Consider the following 26640-nt stretch of genomic DNA (forward strand, 5'->3'; position numbering starts at 1 on the left):
TGATGGAAAACCAGGACAAAATCACAACAGTCCCCATTATAGTCCGGGGGATTTTTTTCCATGGAATATTGTGTGGATTTTGTTATTATGCTTCTTTAACAGAGCAGAACAATGGAAGCTTTGCCGCAGATGTGAGCTAAGCCTAACAGGTGTTTTTCATTTCTGCATGTTAATCTCCTGTTCTGCAATCACTGATCACATCTCAGGGTATGATTATAACATATTAGCCTCCAAACATCATGCATGGCTGAGGTTAATGCTGTCAGTAAATTCAGCCATTTCGCTGTATGCACAATCACTATGTAAAGCTCAGTACTTCCACTAATCCCCTAAGTGCCTTATAATCAATGTAATTCTAATGGGGATAAAAAGATAGATGTGCAATAAACAGTTGGTTACAACCAATTAATTATTAAGCAAGCAAATCAGAAATATCCCGCCCTGTAAAATGATTTCTGAGTTAACATGCTGACTGTCATGCTGAGCAACACATTGGTACTTAAAGGGGTCCTGTCTCTAGGGCTTTAGAAATCAAACCAGTCCCAAATCATCTGATAGATCACCAGATATAGTCTTATTAATATTCTTCTGCAATGAGAAAAATAACTTGTATATTATGTAAATGAGTTGCTTAAAGTCACGGGGATGGAGAGATTGTGGGCGAAATCAAGAGCTCCACCCTCCTCCCCCTCATCCGGTGCTATGCATTTCCCCATCTCTGGCTAGCATGCACACTGGAGCCAGAGGGGCTCCGGGCTCCATAGATGTTTATTGGGCCTTCTGGAGCCCCTTAGGCTCATTTGCATAATCTTTAAAACGTTTTTTTTGCAAAAACAATGGCATAAGAAGCAAAAAGGAAAGCAGATCCTGTAAGAAGGGGCACACGCCTGCATGCCAGTGTGCTTGGTTTACAATCCTTCATCTTGGTGGTTGATTTCCTTTAATATTTCAATTTGTGCCCCAAAGAAATTTGGAATTGCCCTGGGGAGCTGTGTCATCTGCCCCTGACTCTGGACAACTCATTTAGATATTAGATATTTTTAGTCACTTTCTGCTATGACAATTGATGTAAGTCAATTTTCTGAATAATACGGCAACCACTGATATACATAGACCTAACCTGCAGGTTGCACATAGTAGTCAATAGATAGTATCTTATCTGCAGGCAGCATGTTATAGAGCAGGAAAATCTAAGGAGATTGTACATACTATCCAAAAAAGGGTTAACCATTTAATATAACATGTATTCTTTACATTTATGTCTCTTTTCTTTCTATGCTGAGTCGGTGGTCCTATCACTAACTGATAGCCTCCTGACTATGACTGTGTAGACAGGTATAAGCTTTTACCGCTGATAGAACGGCATCGGAAATGCAGAGATATAAATGGATAAATGACAATTTATACTCAATCCCACACATATAGCAGCTCTTGCTCTATAATAAGCCGTTTACAGATTGGACAGAATTTGTTTTCCCCTTTAAACTACAGTGAAAATAGTCTTTTCCTTTTTTTTATTATAGAATATAATACAACTTTAAGAATTGTTACACTCTAAAATTGGGAAAATGCCCACACTAGGTAGAGACATGATAGATTTTTCTTTTTGCCAAGATTATACTGTTTTTTAATCCTAGATTTATAAAAGAGCAGATACTACAATATATGTTGCAATGTACTGATCTTTTGGACTGTAGTTGTTGAGCAAAGATACCTTTGTATTTAGGACTGTAAATATATATATATATATATATATATATATATATATATATATATATGTATACATACACTTCAAAAGAATGAGACTGCACTTTAAATTCAATGTGAAGAGAACGGATGGGTGCTTTATTTACCCAATTGCTATATATATAAAATATATATGCTATATATCAAAATATATATATATATATATATATATATATATATATATATATATATATATATTTTCTACCAAAATATTTTAAGGACAGAACAAACAATGACCCCCAATCTGTTATAAACAACTGGTTCCATACAATTGTATCCTGCTCTTTTTCTATTGTTGTTACCATCCTTACATTTAGTGGACTGTTACTGATATAATGCAAACGAATACTCACTTTACATTTTTTTTTCTTAATCCCTGTATTAAAACACATATATAATATTAGTCTACTGCTTAAGAGGCACCTACAGAGAATATTACATGAACAGCAATGCATTGTGAAACTATAGACGTCCAGGGGAGACTGCATAGAGCTAGGTTATACAAAAACTGCAATGCAAGTGATTAATATCTACTATAAAAAAGCTAATTACAATATTAGCGATGCACAAAGCAGTAGATGGTATAAGATCACATATATGTGGTTGGAGAAACATTTACAAACACCTCTGGAGTTAGTGGATCAACAAATGCCCAAGTAGGTGTATTACTAATCCCTATATCTGTCAATGCAGCACTCATTCCATAAGATTTGCTCATTTTAGTTTTTACTAATACCTATGGAGGCTTCTGCAGTCCATGCAATGGTCCAGATGCCCTCAGGCAAGTCTGAACAATAAACTCTGAAAGCCAAGTGAATCTCGGTAACCTCCAGCCGGGTTCATTTGTACAAAAGACATGTACAGAATTCCTTTGACTCTTGGCTGTGTAGTTCATACCTGCAGCTACAACAAGCTGTGATCATGTGTCCAAGTTTATTCATTCAATAGTCCTGGCACACTGCAAATAACAGGAGGGGGTAGAGTGACTTGTGGCTAATCCATGGCATTCCCATTCCAGGAGTGCTTCTCCCCCGTTCAACCACAGGTTTAATCCAAACTGCAGTCAATTTGGAGACTACTCATTGGAATGCTGTCCACAAACACACAAAATCCAAATTGGAAGTGGCCATATCCATAAATAAAAGGAGTGAAGAATACAAGCGGCCAAATATCTGGAGAAAAGTTTTAATCCGGTAATGGATTGTTTGCGCTCTTCAGACTTCGCAGCCTGGCATCTTTTCTAGTCATCCAAAGTTGCCAATAGATCCCATTTATGGTCGTCTCTTCTCTTTCTTTGCCAGGATACACTCATCGTGCACATTAAATTCAGCACTTCAGCATCACATCATCCAAAAAAGTAATTAGATAAATATAGATTTAAGCAGATTTCTGCTTATACATTATACAGTTCATTTTTTTCAGACATCAACAAGGCCCAGACTTTCTTCCACCTTCTTTGGATCCGGTAGACATCTGACCTATTCCCTGGCACACTTACCAAGCATCTAGATTTTACTTGGATAAGAGCCCTCAATCTTCTGACTTGTTCAAGTCTGGCAGAAAAGGTTTGTAAATGCAGCTCAATGCAGAAGCAGGAAAGCAGCAAAAGTATTCTGTTTAGGGGTGCGCATTAACTGATGGGACATCCCTACCCCCACTCTCTAGATTTTAGGTGGATTGTCTCTTTACCAGTCCTCCTTCCTCCTTTGGCCTCGAAGCCCAAGTCCAGGATCTGAGCCCCTGCCAGGCGTATTAATAGAGTTTCTTGATGAGTTACTTGTCAATAAACATGATCCCTTTCCTGCTGTCTCAGGGTATCTGACACCAAGGGACCTACATGCTGAGGAGGAGGGGATGGACCTTCCCAAAATAGAACAGATGGAGAAAGTATTTAAGAGGGAATCCCTTCTTAGGGGCACCTCACCGTTGCCTTCTACCAGCCCTTCCCACGGATCCTGAACCATCCCTAAGTGAGTACAACAAGGGGAGGAGGCTATGGGTAGAAGAAACTGGATGTACAGTAAGAGAGGATGTACATAGCATCCGATGCACATGTGTCAGGGCTAGCTTCAAAGCCCTTGGCACTGATGGAAGACTATGCTACCTAATGGTTAAGCTGTTCTCGTGCATTGTTTTAACATGCATTGGGAAGGTGTTGCCATTACATTTTTACCATTAATTTATCATATTTAAGGGATTTTAAACCGGAAATTTGCTACCTGACCTTTGGTTCTTAAATTTTGGTTAATTTTAGCCATTGAGGGGCAAAGCAGGGGCATTTATTGATTACTTTTGATGATGATGGCATGAACTTCCTATTGTCTTGTAGGAAAGGGAATAATCGGGTTACTACTGTACTGATGGGATCTATGGAGCATGAGATATGTCACTGATCATAGGTATCAGTCACCTATCTTAGTGTTAATATGTCCTTCCTTTCGAGATGTATCCACATCTTGAACAGGTGAAGGACACATCTGTACAAAGGGCCAAAATTGACAGTAAATGCAATGTATACATGGAGGAGACGTTGTACTTTCATATAAAAATCAAGGAATAATGCATTTTTTATGATAAATTACTTATTTTTTATTGCTGTTGTGTTTGCAATTATATGTAATATTAAATAGACTGAACGAAGCATATAGGTAATCGTGGTACTGCAAATATCTGTACACTAGTTATACGAGAAGGAAAGCACATCTATGTATCTTTTTGCACATAAACTGTGAGTAAACAGGCTACTGCGGGTACGATAATATTACATAAGTAACTACAGACTGTTCTCATGTTCACTTCAATAAATGTCAACATGTTCCATTTGTAAGTCAGGTTAATAGATCCCTATGGGGCAGAAATATGTAGACTCAGCAAATGCATTTAATTAATGACTGGAGGCTTTAACTAGCTCCCACAGATCGTTGGTAATAAGATTATGTGTCTACTAGTTTTGTTTGATGCGGAATAAGAAGAAGGTAAAGACTGAAAGTATGAGGAGTAAATGAGAGTGACAGATTTATGAGGACCTGTCCATCAAGGAGATGGATGAGGGATCTGCTGAGAGCTGGAATCATAAGCCTGGCCTAAATATAGGCAAAATTACAGACTGTATAGCTGGCAGCCTTAGAGTTTTTGAAATGCAAGAAGTTTTTGGGGTTGCCAAAAACGGAGGGCAAGTGTTATAAGAGGGTCATTGGAAAGGTTAGGTTGACTATTAATGGAAAATGCCACCTTTAGGAGACTCTATCACTAATCGTTGCTCTTAAGCAACTTTTGGGTATGTGACCATCATTAACCTCTATAGATCATTAGTAATTCAGTAATCACTAACATAGTAGTCTCAGATAGTCATCAGCAACTGGTGGACACTTGAAGCATTAGCCAAGGATGTCCACGTTTACATGTGAAGAGCAGGCACTTCTTGACATCTCTTGGCACGATTATAGTGAGTAGTATGATCCATTTCACTTGATACATGGCATAATAAAGAGGATGTGATTATGACTGGCAATAGTCCAGTAGTCGTACTCAATGCTGTTATGTAATGATAAAGCCAAGCTATATAACATAGAAGAGCAGTCCAGTTCTACATGAGCTTGCAAGACTTCAAGTAGCATCTGGTAACATAGTCCACAACCATGCCGCACCATTTCTCCTAAGTTAATTCTTAATCGTATAATTTAGTTTGTTTTTGTAAAGAATAACATTGTCATTTACCAACTAGTCATTATCAGTGAGGCATTTTGCAGATATTTGGCTAATTTTACCAGAGATACTACAAATTGAGATTTCAATGTGGTCAAGCCGAAATTCCATGTTCCAAATCCACACAATGCAATAGCTGCTAGGCAGATAGTCAGCCTACAGTTACCCCCCACCTTTCCCTTACACACACACTCTCAGCTCTGCACATGCATGTATGCTGGTTTGGGAAAGTGAAGCAATTTGCTGCTAATCATCTCTGATGATGGAAGGATCATGTGTGGGGAGAGAATCAGGAGGTCCCCAAATACATGGAATAGTTGGGTGGACCAACTGAGGTCGGCAGGTTCAGACATTTACTTAGAAGTGCCAGGAAGCGATCATAAATGAAGTTGGGTGAGAGATGACCTAAAGATCTATGGTGGTGACATTAAGGTGGTCCTGGGTAATAGACCCTGTAATGGATCTGAACTTGAAAATTGGGGCTAACTACTGCAGTAAACCTAAATTAATATTAGCAAGATTGTAAAATTTTACATTACTGATTTAAGTAGAAATATAGGAAGGAAACTAAAGACTAATTAAACATAAGTGCCATAGGGAAGGGGTTAATAATACTCATTTGCTTTCTGTGGCATTTTATGTGATGTATTCTAGGACTTCTATGGATGTATTTGCCATGTAGCTAGTAATGGTCAAATGCCAACAAAAGCTTGAAAATGTCCAATGATGGCCCCAACTCTATAGTAATAGCTGAAGAATCGGCTCCATTTAAGCTAAGGCCAATTAAACAATGTAATAGAAGAGACTGTGGGGAGACAGATGCTGAAGTGTAATAAGTGTCAGTGGTATCTATTTATCAATAGGATTGATGATCACCGTACATTATATTCCATCGATATTAGTCCTACCAAATGCTGCACCAGATCCAGAGCCTGGAGCGCCACATACTCACCGACATCTCCCTGATTTATAGTGATGGTGATTGGGATGTGACTAAAAGCAAGTTATCTTTAATGCACATATTAATAGAAGATCTAAGGAGGTTGGATGCTAATAATTGTTAACCCTTTGTCCCAAAAACCGAGAGAACTTCTCAAACTCAGTGACGGCCAGAGGCAGACTATCCAGTGATGCGAGTCTATGGAGAGTTTCTTTGGCTTTGAAAATAGTGAGAAGTGACACCCACCAACATATTTATGTGTGCAGTATGTTCTCAGGATGGGTTGTAAATGCTACGATATTAACCCTTTTATAAATGTCAAAGCAGCACGGTGTGCTAATGAATTACTTATAGAAGCTCATCTCATGTAATTCTCCTTATCCAAGCGCTTACCGTGGCGGATTAAGTGGTTTGAGGTATCATGTAGCTGAAGCAGGTGGTAATATTTGGTTGAGTGTGGCCACTCATCAGCCCAGTAACTATTTATGAGGGTGTCGGATCATTTCCCGTAGTCTGTCTTATGAAATTTGTCATACTGTAGTCATAGTACTGTATACTACAGTAGTAACATATTTGCATCAACAGTACGTGCTGGAATTACTAAGATGTTCCCGCTTCTCAGTAATTCCTGCATACCGCACAAATCAATGCCTGGTCCAGCCTGGCTTACTTTTTAGCTATGGCGGGTTTTTGGAAAATCTGGCTGTATAGGGCTTGGCTTACCGCAATCCCAGTCATGATCGATTGTTTTCAAAATTTCATGTGTTGCACAAGTGTTGAAAAAAAGTCACAAATGCCATGGCCTATGCAGGAATTGTCACTATTTCATGCCCCGTTCAGCAATAAAATGGCGCACAAGTCATGATATACTGGAGCCTATATCCCTGACCATCTAATCACCCACTAGACTAAGACAGACAGTGTGGTGCACAAGACACCTTTGCTTTTTGTTACTCCCACTAATAAGCCATTGCACACTTTCTGGCCCATGCAGTACTATTAAGTCAATCTTCCATTTTCTTCTTGCTCATTTCCAAAATTTCCATAAGAAGGTGACATATTCATCTATACATCTGTAATGCAAACAGGCAAATCCTAAAATACTGTCAGTAAGCATTACCCATAAAGCATTTTAGGCATAATAGGATACATGAGATAGAGCAGAGGGTTAGATAGGGTCTGTATTGCGGCTAATATTCCATAAATACCCAGCTCACATCCCAGGTGCCAGTTGCCTCAGCCAGAGAAAGAGCAATGCCAACGGAGAATACGGGAGGGGGGCAGGATACAGTTACTAGTGAGCCTTGATGAATAACACCCTGTGCCCTGCACTGTCAGCAAGTTGTTATACAGGAAAATTCATTTTGGCAGATACAATAAGACCCTCTGCGTCCCACACTAGTTTGAATTATATTTTGCCACCGAGTGGTCTCATCCGGGCATTTATCATCACTTGTGTACATCACGGGCAGTCCTGACATTAATCCGAAGCGTCAATGCCTTTCCCACTATGTGCGTCACACTTACTTAGTAATCTGATCAGTGTCTCTAGTAGTCAGGAAAATGTCACTAAGGATGTAATGAGCTCTTTTTTTTTCTTTTAATAAATCACCGTTTTTTAATCGCAAATTTCCCACCCAGAAGAAGCGATCTGTCAAATGTACCGCATCACCTCACACATAATAAACTACAGATCATAATGACCAGGGGTTTTCTAAAGGACACAGGCGCACAACAGCCATGGAAACCCTTTTGCTTAGAGATGTTGATGCCAAAAGGATACCTTGGTATTCTCAATGTGGCACGATGCCCAGGGTCAGACTGCTGCATCCATTTAATGGTCTTACTCAAATCAGTGTTCTCCTCAAACACCAAGGCTTAGCGACAATATATTACTACTGATTTGTAGCTATAATAAAATATACACTTTGCATTTCAGTAAGAAAAGACGTCAGCCAATGTCTTAAAGGAATATTCCCATCTCATTCTATGGTCACATATCACTAGAATAGGCTTCTAACCCTTAGGACATTGACCTTGAGACTGAAGAGACAACAGTGCTGATTCAGAGTTGTTGCTTCTTCCTACTGTTTCTCCCCAGGAATTGCAGCAGGACTGATTCACTTGAATGGGTATGTGCCGTAGTTTATCTGTACATTGGACACTGTGTACAGATAGACGGCACTGAATTCGCACTGTAAACTTTGACCTCAGACAAGACATATGTGATATCTTAGCCCTACGCCAGCACTTTCAGATACTGAGAATATCCCTTTAAAACCATGAAGATGGATCTTATCATAAATCTTTTTATGTACAGTATGACATATGACAGAAAGAAAAGACATGTATTCACAAAGTTACCCAACATAGCTCCAGATCCCACAGATAATATTGCCTACATTTGTATCTATGGGCTGCTCAGCCATATACAGGGGGGTAAATATTGGGGGATATGTTGCGCAGCTACACCTGGAAACCTTAGGGGGTCCATTAGGTGCCTCTTTACCCTAACAAATAAACTAGTACTTTAAAGGACACATCATGTATGGAGGTCTAGTAAAAAATTTAGCATTAGCGCTCAGAAGATACAAGTCATACCTCTGGCCATAAACATTCTGTAATTTTTCTATTTCACCTATCTATCTATCTATCTATCTATCTTCATCATGATATGTTCCACTATTGTATCATAATGACTGCCAGCCATGAAGTTATTATTAATGCTCACAACTTAGGCTAAATGCAAACGACCGTGTGCCCAACCGGGTTGTATCCCGGGCAAGCACACCGCAAAGTGCAGAAGAGGGGACAGAGGGAGCACTCCTCACGCCTCCCTTCTCAATAGAAAGCTGGGCGGCCACAACTGCAGTCCAGTAAAAAATAGATGGCACTGGCCAGGTCACGGCACGGTGAGACAAAATGGGGTTTATTCACTAAGGATCAGCGGACCTCACTATCATTAGATATTCCGACAATTTCTGTTTTGCGCCGCATTTAGCCAGGGAATTTTGGCGTATCATGTGACACAAATCAGGGGGCATGGCTGTCAGACAATCTGAATGATTGGGACTAAGCGCGGGATTTAAAATTTAAATTGTGATGCAAGCCATGCACTTACATACACCTAGAAGAAGAAGGGGAACTCCGTCGGACCTGAGCGGGGAGCGACACATGCAGGATATCCGGCACAGGCTCGTAGTGAATCGCGGCCCAATCCATGATCATCGGACATTCTGGATCGGGGATCGCGACGTGGACAGGTAAGTAAATGTGCCCCAATGTGGTCACCACACCGTGACCAGGTGCCATAGACGTCAATGGGGGATGTGGCCACATCACAGCCACAATTACAGTCATGTGCTTGTAGCCTTAAACTTTCTTCATAACACTTCATTGCCTACTTTGTGCCCAATAAAGATGCTATATGGTTACTGTCACATGCCCCCTTCTTGGAACATTGACATTTGTATTTTAACATTTGACCTCCGATCGTCATTATATTTAGTGGATAATTTATATGCTATGCTACAAGAAAAGCATGATACATTATGTTCCAGATTTATAAAACTGTGTCTGCACTTAAAAGGGTTTTCCAGTGCCAATTTTGGACCCTGTGCCACATTTATGTAGAAAGTTCAACAGAAATGTGGTGTGCGCCCATTATTGAAGGTCATGCGCCGGGGTGCAGGGTGCGCCCGATTATTGAAGATCTGGCACACACTGCACATTAGTGAGGCACTACATGCAGTTTGCCTCACTAATGATAGATCTGGGCCCATATGTGAAATCTGGGGCACTGGCCCTATATACCCAGGTCTGATAATACCGATGTGAAGGCTATTACTACAGTGCAGTAATTCCAGGACCATGCCATCAGCCTCAGCTCATTAATTGCATATCATTTTGTTAACTGTATTATATAGATATATAATCAGTCAGCATGAGTTATTTACTGTGGCATGTCCCAGTGTCCTCAGGGATCCCCAATTGCCGCCTAGTTACTGCATGCAGCTATGGTTGCAGGGGTATTCACCTCACCTGGCACCAGGCTTTCAGCTGCAATGCAGGTACAGCTAGAATAAATGATATGCCATCCTCTATAATTATGACCTATAACGATAAGTCGTGTGCAGTGTAGGAGTGGATGAAGGAGCGGCCCCCTGATAGACAAGAAGATTGTTAACTATTAATGAACTATTAAACATAGTTTCCTAGGATAAAGCTTACATTGCCTACATGGATGCATTTCTAGAGGACACGGGCCTGTCTGCTGTGGGCATGCAGCGTCTAGGAGGAGAAGCAGCAATCCGGGCAGTGGCGGATTATATGCAGTATGATAAAGCAGAATCACTCGAGCCTTTACTGCAAAAGTGCAACTAATCAATGAAAGAGAATCTTTGCTCTGCTTTGATGTAACTGCAGGAAAAAAATGATTTATGCTAAGAGCATAGCAGCTTTAAGAGGCTGAAATTGCATTTAACCCTAATGGTACCATCCTTGGGATGCCTATATTTTGGGGAGAACCTAAGCGGTTCTGCCTTATTTGCATAGGGTAATGTGACATTGGTAAATTCTCAGGTGACTGGCATATTGCCCCGTGGCTTCCAGCCAGCAGCTTCACCCTCAGCTAGCCACCCCCCTTAATACTCTGTCACTGGAGTTTGCGTGCCTGCAAGCAGCCGCAGTCAGGTCGGCTGCCCCTTAGAAGTGATGAGTCCAGCAGAACATACCCTGCCTCTCAGTCTGTCCCATTCTCTTGCAGATCCAGAGTCGCAATGTCTATGACTGATGTTCTCGCTGCTGCTGACATCTCAAAGGCTGTGGGGGCCTTTGCAGGTAAGAGAAGTTATGCTGTGTCTATGCATGGGAGAAATTATTAAACTTATTTCTCATCTTAAAATTGTAAATTTACAGGAGTATTTAACGCTCTTTTTTTTCAATAATGACCACTACCTCCACTGCAGGAAAGTTAACAAAGACTGCAATGACTACCTGGCACTGCTGATACCAAATCTGAAAGTATTTCCCTATTGCAGTCGTATTAAAACAATGTAAATTGTATTGCTTTTATATATTTTCATCAAAAATCACTTTTATCTTTTTATTTCTAAATGAACATGTACTTTTAGAAGAGGAGTGACCTTGTTCAAACCCTGCAAAGCTGCATATCCATTGTCCTGGTCTCCTCCCATCCTCAGTCTTTCCTTCTTTTCCCCTCTTTCTTGCTGTAGTCCCCGTCCACCAATCCCTTCCTTTATTCTTCCATGACAATCTCTCCATCTGTCCTTTACAACTGGTTATGTTGCTATAAATCTGCAAAAAGTGAGTCGTTAGAGTCGCTTTCACTCTAAAGGAACATCTGATTAACATCTTTATATCGCAGAAGATTGCCGCCTGAGGGACAGCAAGCTGTATTGTTCCCTGAAAGCAATTAAAGATGAAATGATGCTAGCGTCATATCCAGCCCGGATTATGATATGCTGTAAATTGTGTCATATATAAAAAAAACGTTCTTCCTCTCGTAATCTAGAGCATGACATTTAAAGATATACTTTATTAAGTACATCTGGCAGTAGCTTCCATGGTAAGAATGCGAAATAACTGCAGCAAAATTTGATGTGTAAGGGACAGTTCACCCTGCTCTACTCAGGATCAAGCCCAGTGATGGGGCAAACCCTTTGTAATTGTCCTTGTAGAGCTCCTTTTTGTAGTTGTTGACCCCAGATGAGAATAATTGTAGAGAGCGTAAAACATTGTCTGATTTCCATCAATTGCAACTATAACTGGTGACAATCGACTCCATTACTCTGAAAGATCCTAGACATGTCAACCTTGTCATTCTGAATATGAAGGGCAAATACGATTGACTTTAGATAAAGCCCCAGTGAACTGATGCCTTCATATTGGGTGTATAGAGGTGTCTATTCCTCCAATACCCTCTGTCATGGGACACCATCCAGTGTCATATAAAAGACCATAGGACAGGTCGCAGTTTAGGTGATGCTAATTAATAAAAAGTTTATTGAAACACCAGTTATATATGACATTTTGTAAGATGGTGTCCCTTAGCTATACTGCAGTGACCTTTAGTCACCTTACACCAACCACATATTAGCTTGATATAGGACATCACTGTCCGAAAAAGTCTCTGCCTATAAAATCTGTGATTCAACAAAATTTCCCATAACTGGCATCCCCCAAGGAAATTGTATCTCCCTTCATATTAGAACACAGAGGATACTCTTTAAATAATTGTAGACCTTTAGTTAACTCTTGTATTACTTTATGGGATACTGCCTATTATGTATGAATTAGGGCTGTATTTAACACTGGTTAATTCTACTTGCTGCTTGCTCGACCATGAGGTGGTCCTTGGTACCAACAAATAAATGGCCAGAGGGTCATCCGATGTATAGTCTATGGGGACTACTGAGAGAACACAGAACATAATTTGGCTGTCTCCAGTAGAACATGTAAGGCTACATGGACTCCCAATTTGGTGATAAATTTGGTAAAAACCTCAGAGATCAATAAACCATCGTCTTTTCAGAGGATAGATGATAACTTGTATTAACCATGACTACCGTATATAAACATATGACCACTGCAGATACTTCACCATTGTCATTGTTCTTATACCCCGATCCAGCTCCTGATTCATTCAGCCACAAGAAATTTTTCGAGATGGTTGGCCTGAAAGCCAAGAGCAAGGATGACATGAAAAAAGTTTTCCAAATCCTGGATCAAGATGCCAGTGGATTCATAGAGGAGGAGGAGCTCTGGTGAGATAATGGACATTGTCACATATAGGCAACTCTAGTAGTATCTAGATTATTAAGTGTTTTGTACGTCCCGCATTGTGTACAGACCGGCCAATAGGCCTGAGCAACATACATTGATTTAATAAAATAAAATGAGGCAATTCATTTCTTTGCCAGTGACAGACATCACCATTGGTCTTCTCATGCTAGTAACTGCACGATTATTCCAAAACCTGTCAGCTCAGCAGTTTTATTCATTTCCATAGGGTACAAAGAAGAACGCTAAGGGCTCGAGTCCAGTTTCTCTTCCCCCTTCTGCCTGCTTAGTAGCGTTTGACAATGCAGTGAAGATTACATTATCCAGCATTCTCTGCTTCCCAACCATCAGTCAGCTTCATAGGACTGTGAATGACACTTTACATGTAGATATAATCTATGTATACAGTAATATATATATATATATATATATATATATATATATATATATATATACGTATATATATATATATATATATATATATATATATAGTTCACTCCTGGAATGAAAAAGGCAGGAAATACTGAGATTTTGTGGACATTTTCCATTTCATACTATTCAATCCACCTTTTCAAAATAGGTGGGTACGGTAAGTGGGGATGGTTATCCTTTTTAGCAGATGAACACCAGATTTATCAAATGTAACTTTTTTGAACATTCTTGCAAGTTCACCCCAGTTGTGGATGAACAGAATATGGAGAAACTTCCGATTCAAAGAAAGTATGAATGCGACATTTGATAAGTAAAGCGCAAATTATTGCAATGTAGACGCCAACTAAACTTACTATACAAAATACCTTTATCATAATTCCCCTCCACTGTATTTACCTCAAACCAAGGCTCATATAGTCCACGCCAAACAACTTGCCATAAGTAATATTAAATCCTACCCCCAGATAACACCTTCCTTCTACATCTTTATAGCTCGTACTCACATGTACTATATACTATATGTACTATATTCCCTCCCTACTAGATCATCTCTTACCACACTTATTATATAATTTCGGAAAAGGAAAGATTTCATTCTAGGCTGTTCATGACATGAAAAGGTCATAATGTTCTCCCACCAAATGAAGATGAACCAACAGAAAATCACATTTAAACCACTTTTCAAGAAAATAAGTCACAAAGTTATACAAATGACACTATAAAAGCTTTCCCTTCATTATTACCAATCTCATTGTCTCACATGTCTACATGGTATCTACAGTAGTCTCCAGTGGTCCAGTGGTCATGAACTTCTTTGCACATGCATATATCTACACCTAGCCTGAAAGAGTTTGCCACTTATATTAAGCTCACAGACATTATACTTACTCAGTACTTCCTGTATCGGTAAAGAAAAATGGAATTAAGAAAAAATAGAAAAAAAGGAAGAAAAATGGACTCCAGCACTTCAACAGAAGATAATATAAAATTTGTTCTTTTATTGTCTTCGCTTAAAAAAAATACTGAGCCAGTTTGAATTTCACTTGATCACAGTGACGAAAACCAATGAGTTCTGTCCAATTAGGACTTAATCATGGTTATATGAGTGGAAATATCACTTCCCATTTAAACTAAATGTATCTTGTTGTTAGTGGTGAGGCAAAAACACATACTTAATAATAACATATTTACTCAGTACTTCCTGTTACGTCCCATGTCCTACTGTCTTCTGGTGGATGGGGGGTCTGTGCAGTCATTACCATATACATGCCCCCTCCATTATAACCACTCCTATATTCCATTTCGTTAGAGGGGCATGTGGAATGAGTGTACAGCCCCCTCCATCTGCTAAAATACAGCAGGACATGGGCGTTACAGGAAGTCCTGCTGCCTGGGACTCCCAGCAAACTTTAACTAGGTAAGTAAAATAAGGGTGAATCTATTAGTGTCTTATACTTACCCTGGATTTGGTATAAGTAGACAACCCTTTTAAATGCATCAATATAAAACAGTTTTAATATTACAAAAGAACAGTAAACCATATTCAAATCTAGTTATTTGCACAAAATTAAATAAAATCATATGTTTTAATGATTATCTCCATTCCCCAGTCTTATACTGAAAGGCTTCGCCGCTAATGGCAGAACTCTCTCTGCCAAGGAAACTAAGGACCTTCTGAATGCCGGTGACAAAGATGGAGATGGTAAAATCGGTGTGGAAGGTAAGTGTGTTGTAAAACTATGTAGACATTTACTGAGTATCAAAAGTGTCCGTGGTCAAATATTGTATCACAAAATATAGTAAGACCTCATAACATAGGGGACTTTTGAGATCGGGGCAGTAGGGGATTTAGGTAAGTAAATTTTTCTAGTTAGTTACCTTTAAAAATGTACTATAGAATTGAGCAATAGACAACGAATGCCGACTGCTTGGAAGTGAATTAGTAAACCGGTAAGCAAGTATTTCCCGTCTCCAGCAACAGAACATTATTCAATATGAGATACTTCCTCTGGTGGGCCTTAAATCACTCTTCTAGATTCTAATTCCAATAGTTCTTTGAAATGTATTTGATCTGCATTATAATCGATCGACATTCATTACAAATGTAATTAATTTAACTAGAGATTCATTGGAGAAGACACCGAGATTATTCCTGATGCAGCATCATATACCATTTAGCAAAGTAAACATTGGGATTGTAAACCGATCCCTTTCCATATGTGTAGCAATAAAATATATTGGATTATTCTAAAGCCCCCCCCCCCCCATCAACCTACAATGGATGTGACAATATTGATGGCTACATGTCAAGGTTTATTAGTGTGATTGCCTTCATATTTATGTATATTAAGTTTACTTTACCTTGAATGAGCATAGTAAAGCTGACCTAAAGTGTCCTCAAGTGTCCCATGCATGACCACCACTCCAGTTACTGCTATGGACCTGCCAGATATGTAGATCCATTATTATTATATCATTGAATTTAAGGGAAGCACATTCCAAATAAATGTATAGCCCCCATCATTATAGCACCCCATTTGTATTTCCTATGGTTTCCTATCATCTAACTAACCAGCTTTTTTCTGTATTCACAGAGTTCGTGGCCATGGTGGCCGAATGCTAAGCAAAAGAAACTCTGTCGTTATTTTAGCAAAGCCTTTCCCCTCCTTGGACACCAATTTATTTATTGCTCCCGTTTTATACTCCACCTCTGGTCCCTGCCTCCTGGATCTCCGTGCTGGAACAAAGCGTAACACAATGCAATAAAGGGCAAAAACATCCCAAAAACTAAAACCTTTGTTTTCGTGCTTTTTCATTAATTTGTTATTATTTTTATTTAGTGACATCACTTAGAGGAAATCTATTATACAATTAATATAAAGCGTGATAAACCAGGGACACTTGCTCATCGATCCGGGTACTGTGAGTCTGGTAATCTTCTTATATTTGTTATCCATGACCTTCTTCCTTCTAAAATTAACTTTTTACAATTATAGTAATGTGCCTGAGGGGCTCTGGGGTTTTCCAGTGCCGCTCAGTGCCACAGCTTCACAGTCTGTTACAATGAACAGAACATGTATCCCACTCCCCATTCTATCCCTTCCTTCCTCCCTCTGTAATCCAGCAGCAACAGGAAATGCAGAGGAAGGGGAGACCTACTGTGCTTATTGTAACAACTAGCGAAAAGACATCACTGAAGGGCTCTGGAAACACCCCCCACAGCCCCTCAGACTCATTAACATAATTGTAAAAGTTGATTTTAAACGGATGGAGGCCATGGATAATAAATCCACAGTCACGGTGCCTGTATTTATTGTGAAGGATTTTGATGGTAGATTTTCTTTTAGTGTGTGGGTTTAGCATTTAGTCAAGTTTTTAAGGGCACTTTTACACAGGTCTATGATCAGCGCATTGATTGGGATCAGATGTTTCTAGGAACATTTGTTCCCAATGATGATATGTGTTACATAGGATATGATTGTCCAAACAAAGTAATGTTCTCATGTTTGTCAGAACATGTTTGCCTCCTCTAAAAGGTTCAAGAACCACATTTTTTTTGAGAATTGATCTAATATGAAGAGTTATTACAAATTTATTACAGATTATTGGGCTACCTGTACATGACCAATGTACACAAAACCAGTGTAGAGGTAACCAAGAACCAATTACTACTATGTGTACTTGTGCCTACTCAATCCACTTAAGCAGATTTATTGAAAAAAAAGTGTAAAATAAAAGTTGAACAGGTGTCCAGATTCCATTTCTCAGAGACTTAAGAAAATGAAAACAGCCTCTTTTGGGCAACTGTTCACTTAGACTTCAGATGAATCCCTTATTTGTTTTATATTACACCAGCATACACAATAGAAAACATCAAAGATTTCCGTAGACTTAAAGGACATTACCACAAGGATGAAGAGGTGTAAATCTAGCACACTGACATACTTGTGTGCGTCCTCTCTGTGAGGTTCTTCACTTCTTTTAGCATCTTAGGACCTTGTTTTTACACCTAAGGCTAATTTGCATATTTTTTTAAACCTTTATTTCTTAAAAGAAAAGGGGGTCTGCCAGTTGTGGCACACACCAGCATGAAAGGGTCTACAATCCTTGACCCTAGTGGTAGATTTCCTTCAAATCTGAGTCACTTAAAGAGACACTCAAGACCTAACAAGGGGAATTTAAAGGGGTTGTCCACTTTCAGCAAATAATTATTATGGTTTGTGTAATGTAAAGTTATACAATTTTCCAATATAACGTATTTTCTGTATCAATTCCTCCTCTACTTATTGTTCTTCTATGGAAAGATTCTGGGGGGATTTTGTTTAATTTGTTGGTCTTTAGTCCAGTGTAGAGTAGAACTAGACCGTTCTCACCATGTCAGATACTGGATGATTCAACTGGTCTAGTATAAGACTGGTGAGTCGTACTTTGCACCTTCTTATAGTTGGTTGATAAATTTCCTCCTCTAAGTTTACTTGCAGTGGATAGAAATCTGTCCATGGTCTTGTGATGGGCACATAGGTACATGAGCTGTTAGTATGGCACGGCTCTGATTACTCTGCGTGTCCATCACAAGTCCATGGACAGATTTCTAACCATAGTGGTAAGCATAGAATCTTTCTACAGAAGGACAGCAAGCAGAGATGTAGAAAACCATGAGAAATTTATACAGAAAGTATATTGTAAAATTGTATAACTTTTCATGACTCAAACAATATCAATAAATAGCTGAAAGTGGACAACCCCTTTAAGACAGTTGATTCGTATGCCAAGCTCAAACAAAAGAGCCATGAGGAAAAATGTGCCAACAAGCTTTATCAGTGCTATTTCCACAATTAAGCACTTACCATCAGGGGCGTAACTACAGGGGTAGCAGCCATAGCAGCTGCTATGGGGCCCACAGTGTCAGGGGGCCCAGGGAACTGGGGTATTGCATGTGAATATGCTATATGTGATGTGTATATGCTCTAAATGTGTATGTATATGTGCCGTGTATATGATGCATGGGTGCATATGGTTATGTATGTATGTGCATATATATGGTATATGTATATTTTAAGGGGTAAATGGGGCCCCATTCAGAAGTCTACTATGGGGCCCTGCCTCTCCTAGTTACGCCACTGTGTACCATCCATCTCTTCCAAATCCACGCTAAGCTTAGAGGTTCAAATGTAGTTCAGGAGCAAGAAACCTACCGCTGCCTACAGGAATAGAGAAAGCGCAAAACTTTTCCAAAGATGTTCTGCACCCATTTAAAATTGTTTTATACTTTGTTGTATATCCAATGTAAAATTACCTCTAAGCAGACAGCTTTTACGTATGACTGCCTCCGAGTCTAATAGGGGGAAATTTATCATAAGTCTTTTAGAGCAGAACTATTCTAGTGCCCATGACAACCAATCAGAGCTCAGCTTTCATTTCCCCACATTTGTTAATAAAATCGAAGCTGAACTCTGATTGGTTTCCATGGGCAACTAGAACAGTTTAACCTCAGAAACTTGATGATAAATCTCCCCCTAAATATCCAACTAACTTATTCACTAGAAGCTATAAAAAATTCCACACTAAAAGTTATGTCTCGGTACTGTATTTGATACGTTTAGACAGGGTTTCATCAAAGAGGGTAGCTCTTATAGATGGCTTTCCTCCTTACCAATCCTCTTGGCTTTATATCTGTGCAATAAGATGATAAGATTTTCAAAACAATTATTCTCTGCAGGTATTATCCAACACAATAGTCTTTTAAAGGTTTTCTTAACACTAAACATCATGCCCCATCTGATGTTGTGACATGACCGATGGTATTTAGGTGACAATGTCCATGTATGAGGAAGATGAATAATAGTATAATATAGTCATCTTTTAACAAAGTTAACATGGAATCTACCAGCTGAAGACTCTGCCATGCACTCCACAACCATCACAGTAAGTCCAAACATACCTTCAAAATGAAACATATTTCTCCAGATATTCAGTAGAATGACTAAAAAATGAAGTGTTGGCTTTGCTCCTGAAGCAACACATTCAACATTTGATCCCATCTAAAATATTAATGGCATCACTATATGATTTGCCATAAATGGCTGACAGACAGCTGAGGTTATCAGTGCTGGCTTCTGTATCTATCAGATATTTGTGGCATATCCTAATGGAAATAATGGGGCACATTTACTAAGGGTCCGCACACCGCATTTCCGCCAGGTTTCCTGACTATTTCCGATTTGCGCTGCATTAGACAGGGGTTTTTGGCGCACGCGATCGGATTTTGGCCCAATCGCGCCGACTTTCATTTGATACAAATCGGGGGGCCTGGCCGTCAGACAACCCGACTGATTCGGACTAAGCGCTGGTTTTAAAATTCAAATTGTGTCGCAAGACAATGCACTCACATACACCGGGAAGAAGGAGGTGAACTACGGCGGACCTGAGCGGGGAAGCGACACATGCAGGATCTCAGGCGCACGATCTTGTTGAATCGCGGCAGACTTCATCCTCGTCAGAACAACACACCTCAGGGATCACGCAGGGACTGGGTAAGTAAATGTGCCCCGTTATACAGTAAGTATATCCTGTTAACTTTGTTAACAATATTAGGATCCTTTCACAGTATGCATCCGGAAATCGGTCGCTATAGAAGCCTTTGGCGCGCGGCCGTGGACATGTATGTCCTCGTACCGTGCCATGCCGTTCACAGGAAATTTTAGAGCATACTCTATCTTTTCCCATGTTTACAGTCAGGTACAATGCCTTTCTATGAACATGAGAGGGGAGAGCAGCGCTCAACCCTCCGCCTCTCCAGCCGAATGTGTATCACGCCCAGGCCTAGCACACGTTTGTGTGAAAGTAGCTTTGTGTGAAAGTAGCTAAAGTGAAACCACTTTAGACCTCATCTACTATTGCAAGTAATTTGCAGTCATCTGGAGACATTCAGCCATGTTACATCTCAGAGACTGACATCACCTATAGATGTATGACATGTCCATGGCACGTGGGTAAGTACAGCGATCCCATCTTTTAGATAGTGGAGAGTGCTGCAGCTACACTTGAACTCGTAGAAAGGAGCCTTCAATCCTATAACTATAAGCGTTTCTACGATGTTGAGCATGTCACCACAGAAACATAGACATCCCACTTAAGACTGACAAACCAAACCAAGCTTGGTAAATGTCTCAGCATCCTCGCTTGTCCTGGACCCAGTCAGCCACAGAATTGCTGAGACGTGTGTCTTTCACACACCATCCATTGCAAACATTGTAGGATATCACCGAAGGTCTCTGGGCTTTTATCACTCATTGAAGCAGACACAGCCTGGAGTGCGGCCTCGGGCGAGCTGCCCATTTTCACATATAACTTGATATCTATATTAATACTCAAACACAAGTCCCTGTCTCTGGCTTAAAATAGTTATTAAAGGCAATATTTCTGTGCCCAGTTAATTTGTCTCTACATGATACAACTGGGGTGAAATCATGATGGTAGGTAGGTAGATTGTACCGAGAATATGTAATCCATGCTAAATGAATAAAATATTCATGCAGACCCCATCTATAGCACAGGATATTGCAGTCGAAATCTTTGTCTATTAACAAGTGGCAAGACTTCATAGAGCAGGCTGTGCCAATGGGAAGGTTGGCATATGGCTCCTAAGGCCTTGCTGCTATAGAGACTATTCTTATCATCTTCTTATGTCACAGCTGGGATGCTGCACCAGTCACTTAGTAGAGGTAACACTCTGCGTGTCAGTAGGTCCTTACACTTCTCACATCTTATGACTACCTTCATCTGCAAGTTTGTAAAAACAGATTACAGAAAGTGCAGGGCTGGATGAGAATGAGAGGCGCCGATGCAGCGTAACAACAGCTATTGAAGGCAGAGCACAGAGGGCTTCTGTAACACGCCCATAGCCCTCATTAACATACTTTTAAAAGTTGATTTGAGGCTATGTTTAACAAATATAAGATTACCACAGTCACGGTACCTGGATTTTTGAGTAAGTGTCCCTGGTTTATCATGATAAATTTTGATGGTAGATTCCCTTTAAATTTAATGGTAAATACTAATCTTTCTCATTGCTTGCATTCCTCACGCATCATCCATCCTCATTGGCCAGAATAAAAGGCCAGGAGGGACAGGTGGCACATCCAGAAACAGTAACCGCTGTCCAATGTCCTGATTGCTGGAATGTTAAATGTATGGACATCCAATAACAAAGAAGAGTATATGGTGTGGTATACAAAAGCTGAAATGATGGATCAGGGCTATGCTAAGCTCACAAAACATCTTGGGGCACATTTACTTACCCGTCCTGCGCGCTATCCCCGATCCGGACTGTCTAACGATCCTGAGTTGTGGCGCGATTCACCTGCTTCTTCCCGGTGTATTTAAGTGCATTGTCTTGCGACACAATTTGACTTGTTAAATCCCGTGCGTAGTCCGAATCCGTCAGATCGTCTGTCGGCCCGGCCCCCGATTTGTGTCACGTGAAAGCCGATACACCAAAATCAGATCACATGCGACACAATTCCCGGCATGATCCCCGAAAACAGCGGAAAACCCGACTGAAATGCGGCCGCGGGCCATTAGTAAATACGCCCCCTTATGTTTTTGTATACATTTATTGGGAAAAAAAATCTGGATAACTTGAACCGAGGTTTTTAATCGGAAGTCATCAAAAAATTATTTTTGAAAAACAAAAGAAAAAAGAAATGAAATACAGCTGCAGCTAGTTTACTCTAGATTCATATACCTTTATGAGGCTCATTTACTACGATTTGGGGGTTTTGCGTGGCTGTGACAAATATATAACAGGGGATTGACAACAGCGGAGCCATAGGTGAAGCAGGAACATGACTGGGTAAGTGGGGACCTATAACGACTGAATTTAGATGATAGTATTGATGTAAGATGATGGTCCACTTTAAAAGAACAGAGTAGGTGATGTAAAGTGTAATGATGTAAGAAGGTGGGGGCTCAGGAGTAGATGTCACTTCCTGTCCTGTATCTCTCTTTCTCTCCGTAGAAGAACAGAAAGAAACATGTTACAAAAGACCCCAAAAACCAGACACATTTCCAGACTTCAGAAAATATCCCCTACATGTGTTTTGTATATTTTACATGTAAATCATGTGGTGCTCATTCTCGACTGCCTTGTTTCAGTGTGTGGTCTCACCTGGCATTTTAAAAAGCATATATTTTTACATGTTACTCTGCATTTGCCTAGTTTGAAAACATTTTTCTCTATTGCTGGAAGTGTAAGCAGCTGAAAAATGTTTTCACACCATACTTTTTTTAAAACACATTGCAAATGCTATGTGTGACCACACCCTCAGAGCCCAAGTCCCTTCTCCTTGTGATTGAATTGTGAAATTGTGAAATGCAACTGCAACGCAATGTGTGACCCCCCTTTGTGTACTATGGATTTTTTGAATATGGTGTTAGAAGATTAAAGGGGTATTCCCACAAAGACAAGATTCTTAAATAAACTGAGGATAACAAAATAACACATTCTCTAATTCACTGCTAATAACAAAATTACAGCATTTTGCTGATATAATTCCAACCTGTCTCCATTAGTCCTGGTGTTTACCATTTTGGTTGCCCATTGATACGTTCATAAATCATCTGACTATGGTCATTGCTCTCACTATAGTCATTTGTCTCACTATGGACTATTCTCATGAATAGCTTCTGTTGTCTGCGCACTGCAGTGCTCTCTGCCTCCTGCAGCTCCCCCCTGCATTAAAAGAGCAGCTCAGACACAGGTACTTCCTGCCATCAAGCAGCATGCAGAGATGCAGAGATTTACTCGAAAAGCTACAGGCAGATAAGGTCTTTATAGCAGAGCTGGCTGTGTGTGTTGTAGCTGAGATATAGTAGAGCTGAAAGTGTTATTGTGTTTTATATCCATCTCATGGATCTCATCATCTCTCTTTTTCTATGTGTCAGATACTAGTAGAATGTTCGAAAGCTAAATAAAAGTGTAGATAAACCTGTACCCTGATAATCTAAGCACATTGCCAGCACACAGCATCTCACAGCACAGAGGGTTCATGAAGTGTCTGCTTAGAGAGTCCCTGCCCAATGTAAGAAATCTGGCACTGACCGCCACTGAGTTATAGGAGCTAAAACAGCAATAAAACTGAGTAAAATTGTAAAGTAAGGGGGTTAAAAATGATCTTTGTTGTAGAAACATCACTAGGGGGCTATAATTTTTTTGATGGGAAAACCCCTTTAATAACAGCTCTTTGGCCCCCTTGTGGCTGTGGTCTCCAACACACCATTGGAAACTTCATGGGAGGAGAATTAACCTCCTACTATTTTCTTGGAATTTGGGCGGCAATCATAATATCCCACACAACCACAGGGGGGAACTCCATGTAGATATTGTCCTTGTCAGATCCGAACCCTGGGCTCCCAATATTCTTACATATTTCTTATTCTAATTGAAATCCATTTAGTTACCATCCCTGATGTATGAGATGGAGCCTATTCCAGGGCTTATTATAAAGCGCGGGGTGATCCTGGCTGCTCTTCTCCTCCTTCTTTCTGCACACCGCAGAGTTGCAGCACTTGGGATTTAACCAGGGTTCACTGATTACTAATAGGTCAGATTGTCATTCTCACAATATTTTACTGTGTGACATTTCCTGCTGACATATTAAGAATCCATATGAAGCAGCCTGTATGACTCAAGCCTCCCTCGCTGCGTCCTCGTCTCTTCTCATTAGGTTTCCCATTGATTAGGGGGAATATAAATCCTATGCCCAGGGCACGGGCACCCTGGACAGTGACAATATTTATAATGACTACTTTCTTATTTTTTCTTTTCCCTTTCCTAATTTTTTTTTTTTGCTTTTTAATTGCTTGCTATCTCCTGCCTAGTTGGAATACAATTAGCGTAGGCTGCATAGACATTAAGCCTCCATTTATAGATCCATATAATCCACGGACTACACGATTTTATTTACTGCGATTACTTATGCGAGCTGGCGGTAATCCTGGCTCATTTGTTTTACGTATATCAGTTTCGGTGACTTAACGCTTACATGGGGAGGGGGGTATATGGACGGCGTGGGGCACAAAAATAAAGATCAGATATTTGGATAAAATAATGGGAGCATGCAACAAGAGAATAAATCTGTGCTGCAAGCGAGAGATTTCTTGAGCGTTTTACAATGACACCTTGAAATGGGAGATAATAATGAGGCGAGAGGATCTGGGATATTTAATAAAATGCTGCCCCCTAGTGAGGGAAATGGAAAATAACACTTCTTTTAGGCTTCGCTCCAAAACATGAGTTCTCTGCATGCTTCATTTTTCTCTTTCCTTCTTGCGCTAGAAAATCAATACTACTATGCTTACAACAACCGGAATGTACGGAGAAAAGATTTATTTCAGATTAGGACTGGAGTAATAAATGAGGCTCAGTTTTCTACTTTTTTTATGGAGTCTGGAGATCAAGAAAATAAAAAAAATGTCTCTTATGAACCAACAAATCCACAACAAAGACGCATCTGCAAGATTTGAAGGAGAAGATGAATAAATGCTTGATGAAGGGGGGGGGGGGTAAAGGTGGTAACAGGTCTGGGAGGCATTTTGTCACATTCCAATTGAACATCATTTCCCCTCCCCCTTAAGGAATGGAGCTGATCAAGACAAAGACCTTCATCCTCTTACTTAGGTCATGTACACACATAGAGAATATTTAGAGGAAGATTTCCCCTCTACTTGTTGCAGCACCAGCATCACACAAGTGACACAGGGCTCTGGTGTGGTCATTACACAGGACAGAGCCTCATGTATCTGGTTCTCCATATATCAGGTCCTCCATATATCAGGTCCTCCATAGGAGTTACTACAGTTTACTAGCAGCATTAGCTGCCATACCAGAACAGATGTAGGGGGCAGATAGCGATGGACATATCATGAAAAAAATTACTTAGTTTTACAGATTTTTATTACAAAACTTGTGTGCATCAATTAAGCCTTAAATGCAACATGTTATTCTGTGTATAATCTCTGTACTGTGTCATCTTTGTTTACTAGCCCTGTACTGTGACATCCGTGTGTGCATTATCATTATACAGTGTCATCATTATATTTATCTCTGTATCGTGACATCATTTTCTATATTTACCTGTATAATAACATCACTGTTTATAGTACTGTGTCATCCTTGTGTATCACCCCTGTACTGTGACATCACTGTGTGTATTATTCCTGTACAGTGATATCACTGTGTGTATTATCCCTGTACTGTGACATCACCGTGTGTATCACCCCTGTACTGTGACATCACTGTGTGTATCATCCCTGTACTGTGACATCACCGTGTGTATTATCCCTGTACTGTGACATCACCGTGTGTATTATCCCTGTACTGTGACATCACTGTGTGTACTATCCCTGTACTGTGACATCACTGTGTGTATTATCCCTGTACTGTGACATCACTGTGTGTACTATCCCTGTACTGTGACATCACTGTGTGTACTATCCCTGTACTGTGACATCACTGTGTGTATTATCTCTGTACTGTGACATCACTGTGTGTATCATCCCTGTACTGTGACATCACTGTGTGTATTATCTCTGTACTGTGACATCACTGTGTGTATTATCACTGTACTGTGACATCACTGTGTGTATTATCCCTGTACTGTGACATCACTGTGTGTATTATCCCTGTACTGTGACATCACCGTGTGTATTATCCCTGTACTGTGACATCACTGTGTGTATTATCCCTGTACTGTGACATCACTGTGTATATTATCCCTGTACTGTGACATCACTGTGTGTATTATCCCCTGTACTGTGACATCACTGTGTATATTATCCCTGTACTGTGACATCACTGTGTGTATTATCCCTGTACTGTGACATCACTGTGTGTACTATCCCTGTACTGTGACATCACTGTGTGTATTATCCCTGTACTGTGACATCACTGTGTGTATTATCCCAGTATTGTGACATCACTGTGTATTATCCCTGTACTGTGACATCACTGTGAG

General features: G+C 40.0%; 1 protein-coding gene across 1 annotated transcript; it reads left to right on the forward strand.

Annotated features, from left to right (window-relative positions):
• Positions 1–3597: 3597 nt before the first annotated feature.
• On the forward strand, positions 3598–16417 carry PVALB (parvalbumin). Its single transcript, XM_072128668.1, has 5 exons — positions 3598–3716; positions 11157–11230; positions 13044–13176; positions 15235–15344; positions 16219–16417. The coding sequence occupies exons 2-5, from the start codon at positions 11170–11172 to the stop codon at positions 16245–16247; spliced, it is 333 nt and encodes a 110-aa protein (XP_071984769.1). The 5' UTR covers positions 3598–3716; positions 11157–11169; the 3' UTR covers positions 16248–16417.
• Positions 16418–26640: the final 10223 nt, after the last annotated feature.

The sequence above is a fragment of the Engystomops pustulosus genome, chromosome 10 (genome assembly GCF_040894005.1).
Source record: "Engystomops pustulosus chromosome 10, aEngPut4.maternal, whole genome shotgun sequence".
In the NCBI taxonomy this organism is placed as follows: domain Eukaryota; kingdom Metazoa; phylum Chordata; class Amphibia; order Anura; family Leptodactylidae; genus Engystomops; species Engystomops pustulosus.

Excerpts from the sequence above, each read along its gene's own strand:
- PVALB (XM_072128668.1), top strand. The coding sequence starts at position 11,170 with ATGTCTATGACTGATGTTCTCGCTGCTGCTGACATCTCAAAGGCTGTG. Across the intron at positions 11,231-13,043 it reads GGCTGTGGGGGCCTTTGCAG|CTCCTGATTCATTCAGCCAC; the intron begins GTAAGAGAAGTT and ends ACCCCGATCCAG. Across the intron at positions 13,177-15,234 it reads ATAGAGGAGGAGGAGCTCTG|TCTTATACTGAAAGGCTTCG; the intron begins GTGAGATAATGG and ends TCCATTCCCCAG.